Raw genomic sequence first — 6,376 nt, 5'->3', positions numbered from 1 at the left:
ACCCTGTTCCCTTCAAATTACCACTTTTACCTGACTGGAGTCATAATTGATAAGGACTTCTAACTACTCGTACCATAATACACTTTTGGTTCAATAATTGCGGCATCCTGCATTCCTGATTCCTAAAATAGGGCGGGGAGATATTCACAAAGAAAGAGAATCTGTCATCAGCCAAATACTACAAAGAAAAAATGTTGTGAAACTGTTCTTCAGACACTAAATGTTTATGAGGTCAAAAACAAGATGAAGTACAGCAGAGGAATTCTCTGACATTCTACGGCAGGGTTACCTTCAGATGAGACTCAAAAAAAAAAAAAAATGCATTATAAATGTTAAATAAATTTAGCAACAATTGAACAACTATAATAAATGGATGTGCACGTTATGATGTTAAAATTATAAACAAGTCATGCACTATCAAATCAATTAGGTTACATGAGAGTGTGCGAGATTCAAAGTTGTTCAGCGAGTATACTGTGCAAGAAATGGATTCAGTTTTATTCAACTTTGCTTATTGGGAGTACATATGTGTTATTCATAACATAACAAAATTTTGCAGATATTATGAGAATTACATACATGACTAAATGTCTACATACTTCAAAACTCCACTACCTATATCCCTAACAAGATCCCCAAAATCTGGACAAACAACCCAATTCTGAAATGTCTGCAAGCAGATGTTTTCTAGGTATTGACGGACCAGGATTAGTTATCACTATGGGAAATGAACTCAGGACTGTGAAAATCAACAATGATTTGCTTACTTCTTCCAAGAAGCTATGTGTTGCTACCGTGTCATTGTGGAGGGTTACATGCTGAGGTAGAGCAGAACAGAGCAGAGACAACCAGCATATCCCATAGGGGCTGGTAAACCCAACATATCTTGTCTTCATGTCTTGGTTTTTGCCAGATGCATGAGAACTTCTATTTTTCCAGATTCGACGAGAGATTGAACACCTAAAGTCAAATTTTCTCAATTAAGAACAGATCTCTTGAAGAAACTACATGCACAACAGATTTACCAGAATCCAATATCAAGTCAATTGACATCCAGAAAAAACTACGGAAAAGCCAATTGAGAATTTAGAGCAGAGCATAATCATCAGAGTGGAGACTATACTTGACTGAATGTGTATGGATATGTATAGGTCCCTGCCTGATAACATGAACAGCCTACCAGGCTAATTAAGAATTGTAATGTAATGGTGTTTTGATTTACAAACTAATTACTTGCTACTATTAGGCCATATTTTGTTCACCTTACTTTTACTAATTTCAAATAAGTCCATAAAAGATAAGTTCAATTCAAGTCAGATCATTTCAGTTAAGTTCTATTAAATTCAAATATGAGAAAATCAGGTGAATAGAACGCACCCTTAGTACATAGCATGCACAAGGCCACAAAGGTACACCAAGAGTCCAAGACAAACTATAAAATGTAGGTGGGCTAAACAAAAGAACCAGAAACAAAGGCAGTAAACTTGGTTGTCATCATGAAAAAATTGAAACAAAAACATCTCATTGAAAACTGTGCTCCAATAGAAGGATGCATGTACCTCACAAAATCAATTAGTGGATGGCTGGACACATGCAGCAGCTGAACAAATTTGTGTATTAGCATAATTCTGCCCATTCATCATGAAATATTTGTGCAGGAATAAATATCAAACTCTTCGTGAGATTCGGGCACATGATCTGATTTGAGCTGACACTTCAAACCCTCCAACATACAGAAAACCTCATTCATTCTGGAGTTGGTAGTGTCATCTGCTTTAAAGCTGAGGACTTCATTCCCTATCTCAATCCAGCTGTATCCGGGATTTAATTGGAGATCGGTGTCCTTCATCATTTTCCAAACTTTTGCCACCTGGTCCCACATTCCAACTCTTGCATATAACTTTGCAAGCTGCACATGGGTGGCAGCACACGAAGGTTCTAGTGCAAGCCTGTTCTCAGCAGCCTCTATACCAATCCATACATTATCATGAAGCCTACACGAAGCAAGAAGCGAGCCCCATATGATGGCATTGGGCTTTATTGGCATGTCCAAAATTAAATTCCGACCCTCATCAATCAAGCCAGCTCGACCAAGAAGATCAACAATGCATGAGTAATGGCCCAAATCAGGCTCCACACCATATTCTACCATTGAATCAAAATACATATGACCTTGTTTAACAAGTCCAACATGACGACATGATGAGAGAACACCTAGAAATGTAATACTGTCGGGCTTCATTTTCTGCCTTTTCATCTCCTCAAAGAGATCAATTGCTTTCCAAGCTAGTCCATGCAACGCATACCCTGAAATCATGGAATTCCAAGAAACAATATCTTTATCATGAATTGATTCAAATATAGAAAATGCATCTTCGACATCACCACACTTGCAATACATTGAGACAAGAGCATTGACAACATGAAGATATGAATCAAAACCCGAAAGAATGGCCAGACAATGAGCACTTCTTCCTTGTCCAAGAGAGCCATTACCAACACATGCACTCAAGAGACTTGTTAGTGTATAATCATTAGGTTCAAGAGATGAATGTCTCATTTGGCTATATAGCTCCAAACAGACATCAACTTGGTACTTTTGAGCAAATCCAGATATAAAAGCAGTCCATGATACAACATTTCTCACAGGCATCTCCTCAAACGCCATAGAAGCAGAGCATAAGTCCCCACACTTTGAGTACATGCTAATTAAAGAGCTTCCAACATAGACATTTACAATCAACCCATTTCTGATAGCTAAGCACTGAAGCTGAGTTCCACAATGAAGATTCCCCCTATAGCCACAAATACTTAGTGCATGTGGAAGCAATGTGACATCAATTCTAAACCCTTCCCTATGTAGTTTAAAAACTCCTGAAATCACATCATCCTTGAAAGAGAAAGATGGAAGCATTTGATCAGGTGGATTTTGGTTTCCGAAAAATGGATTTGCAAAGTCATTGGATGCTTTAACTTCACTAAGATTCTTTGAATGCGTTTGTAGCAAGTCCTGAATAAGTTGAAGATGGCAATGTTGGTTATTACTGACATAGGTGGATTTTGGAGACACAAGATCAATAATTCTCAATGCCTTGTTCAGACTTTTGATATCACTGCTTTGTTTTAGTCTATGAATACTGAAGCTCCTGAATTGAAAAAGTGTCTGCAAAATGGTAAAGTACACTGTGGATTTGAAAAATGTCCTTTTACACTTCCAATAGCACCCGGAAAGATTCAAGATGTTCATCCCTAAGCTAAGGAAACCAGTCCCATGTTTTTCTCCCTCCCTTGCAGAGAGCTAAAATCACTGAAATATTCGAGAAATAAAGCCTGGCATTGTCAGCTCAATTAAGTAGTTTACACTCAAGACAATATTGCAGCATGGTCTTGAATGATTTTGTCAAGTAATGTAAAATTTAACATTAGTTAAGAACTTAAGACATAAGAATATAAAATGCAACTTTGGTTAAGACATAAGAATATAAGATGCACGTATAATTTGTGTCAAGTTTAAAAAAATACTCTTAGAATTAGTAACAGTAGAAATGTAGATAAGTCTCAGGGCAGGAGGGGCGGCCGCCCTAGGCCCAGGGAAAAGAGATTTAATTTCATATTCGATTATCTCGAAAAATACATAATTTTAGGGATATTTGATTCAATAATCAAATTACGCTCATAATTTTAGGGATATTTCATTCAATAATCAAAAATACATAATTTTAGGGATATTTGATTCAATAATCAAATACATAGTTAAGTTGATAGCTTGATATATATAAACCACAAACAAAGTTCCTTGGTCCAAACAATAATAACTAATACCAAATGTTTCGGGAGATTAATCAGAAAGCGCTTAGCCTGATTTGGAAAACGAAGAAATTCACTAATCTCTTATTTTTGAACAAATAAACAGCTGGTGCGGTTGTCTCTCATATTTTCTCTATGCCAAAGCTTTCAAAGATGTACTCCGGACCATGAGACAAGGGTAAAGTACAGCTAACTGTTAGTCTAGGTCTCCTTCAAATCACTTGTTTTCAATCAAGCTTAGAAAATCCTTACTAACCATCTCAAATTTTAAGATAAAAAATCTCAAAGATACTAGACTTTGAAAAGGGCTGCTTAAAAATCCACTTCTTTCCCACTTGCACTAAGTGAATGTTGTCTAGGATGAGAAAGATAGGCAGATACATTGACAAATTCGACATGGATTTGCTGCTATGCTGAAACTATAGCAAATGCCCTAAAAATATAAAGATAATTGTTTAGAATTTAGATTAAACTTTGCACCAATATGTCCCATGTAAAGAGGACACATGCAGGTCACTTCCCAAAAAAATTAGACATTGTAAGTCCTGCAAAGTTGTAGCCCAAATTCCTATAGCCTTATGAGTGCCTAAATCTGGTAAGTTAACTACCATGAAGTTCCACTTACTCGAAGGGGCTAGGTAAAGGATAAACAGCTAACCCTTATAGAAAATAGAACTTCCCAACAAGTTGTACTTTTATTCTAGTCAACTAAACAATTTCAAGTTTCTACTTCTGGAGATGTACAGATTACACAGTATGTCAACCAAATGACTCCCAATTGACAGATGTAAGCCTTTGAGACACATCTTTGACCTACATTATCTTTTTCACATTATTTGGAAAAATAAGTACCCATAAGACCCATATTGACAATTACAGGACTCTTTGAACAACGAACATAAGGTTATGATATTTAAGAAAAGGATACACTCTACAATTTTAAATATGAGGGCAAAGATGTGCTTTACTGCTTTGAACATCTCAACAAGTTATGACCAAATTGTTTTCAATTTGACTTAGACTATCAATAATTGTTGGGTCGACATCCAAATACATGGAAAGTAGATATAACTTGAAGGTTTGCTTAGTAGACACAAGCATACAAAGTCCAGTAGAAAGTTTTACTTGCCATAAAACGGAAAAAGTTGCTTACCTTCCCCCGATCAAACCGCCTCCCCTTCCCCTCCCTCCGCGTGGTAACTTAAAATCCCCATGAGAATTTCAGCTTCCTACGATAAACCAAGCAATTTTACTCATTTCTTAGAAAGTGAAGCTCTCTCAAGGAATTGCAACCTAACAGCTAATTTGACCTTCGGAATTCAAAACACTATTACAATCATCGTACACAATCAATCTACTCACATCAAATATTTCTTTAATTCCAAAATGTCACCATTAACCTACCTCCATCCAACTCATTATACTCCTAGACAAATTGACAATAATAAACACAAAACTATTTACATTAATATATTTCCTCTGCTTCAAATGAGTTGCAACATTTCTCTTTTAAAGATCAAATTCACAAAATTGAAGTACGGCTTCCAATAGGAATAATGATTAATTCAAAACCCCAATCTTTTTTTGAGCATTATTTTCTGTATTCCTAAAATATACGAAGTACATGTGTATTTTTTGGGTAAAAATACTATATTTGGGGGAATTTTTAATGTTTTCACCCATAAATAAACTAAATTACACCCAGAGAATGTAACTTTACACGAAAAATTCAATCTTTAAATCTCTAATTTCATAATATTCCCACAAATTCACAATTACAATCAATAACTAGAGCAACAACATATAGAAAAACATGCAATTCGCAGAACTTACATAATTATTATGAAAAATGTGAATAAATTGAAGATAGCAGAAAGCTTACCAGACTGCATGACTATGAATAAACCACAAACGATCAAAATCAATACATAAGCTGAGTATAAATTTGTGTTTTCATTCAGAAAAATCGAAGTAAATTTGAAAACCCGTTGACTAAAATTGCAGATCTTTTGGAAATTGAAGAGAAATCAATGAAATGGAAACTGGGTAGGAGAGAGATTGACTGGAGGAAGAAAGTTGTTGGTTGAGCACTGAGTAGACTTTCTTGAGAAATTTCGTCGAGTGATTATAGAGAAAGAGAGTGATCAAGAAAAAAAATAATGACTACGACATGAGGATTTTTATTTTGAAGTAGTTTGTCAATTGGAGCGCACTTGTGTAAGTTGTGTTATATTGTCGTAATCGAGGAGCGTAATAAGAAAATTAGCCCGTAACATACTTTGTATCTTTTTACTATGTGTACATAAGTTATAAGATTTTTTAAGAGTCGTTAATTTAATTTCACAGTTCAAAATTGAATTGATAAAGAAGAATGATGAATGTAAATAAACATATTTGAATTGTAATTTTCTAATACTTGAGAAAAAGAATAATCTACGAATTAACTAGCTTGATGAGGATGGGTGCAATCATAAATAAAAGTCAAATCAAGAACAACTAACAAGATATCCATTATGCTTGTATTCATCAAACCATGATAAGGACTTGAGTCACTTGACACACATTGAGT

The 6,376-nt window shown here is 35.2% G+C and overlaps 1 protein-coding gene across 2 annotated transcripts; it reads right to left on the bottom strand.

Annotated features, from left to right (window-relative positions):
- Window positions 1–388: 388 nt before the first annotated feature.
- Window positions 389–6,064, bottom strand: LOC110687339 (pentatricopeptide repeat-containing protein At2g37320-like). 2 transcript variants are annotated; one of them, XM_021863978.1, is made up of 4 exons: window positions 5,690–6,064; window positions 4,961–5,036; window positions 1,560–3,307; window positions 389–960 (listed from the first exon to the last, which is right to left on the bottom strand). In XM_021863978.1, exon 3 carries the CDS (start codon window positions 3,245–3,247, stop codon window positions 1,640–1,642), a length of 1,608 nt encoding a protein of 535 aa, XP_021719670.1. In that variant the 5' UTR covers window positions 3,248–3,307; window positions 4,961–5,036; window positions 5,690–6,064; the 3' UTR covers window positions 389–960; window positions 1,560–1,639. The 2 variants fall into 2 exon arrangements, with proteins under 2 accessions (XP_021719670.1, XP_021719669.1); XM_021863977.1 differs by lacking the exon at window positions 4,961–5,036 and having other exon boundaries at window positions 5,690–6,063.
- Window positions 6,065–6,376: the final 312 nt, after the last annotated feature.

The sequence above is a fragment of the Chenopodium quinoa genome, unplaced genomic scaffold (genome assembly GCF_001683475.1).
Source record: "Chenopodium quinoa cultivar QQ74 unplaced genomic scaffold, ASM168347v1, whole genome shotgun sequence".
In the NCBI taxonomy this organism is placed as follows: Eukaryota; Viridiplantae; Streptophyta; class Magnoliopsida; order Caryophyllales; family Amaranthaceae; genus Chenopodium; species Chenopodium quinoa.
Note: the sequence above shows the minus strand (reverse complement) of the source record. Positions and strands in the feature narration are given on the sequence as shown.

What these genes read in the sequence shown, in the direction of transcription:
- LOC110687339 (XM_021863978.1), bottom strand. Translation starts at nt 3,247, where the DNA reads ATGAACATCTTGAATCTTTCCGGGTGCTATTGGAAGTGTAAAAGGACA.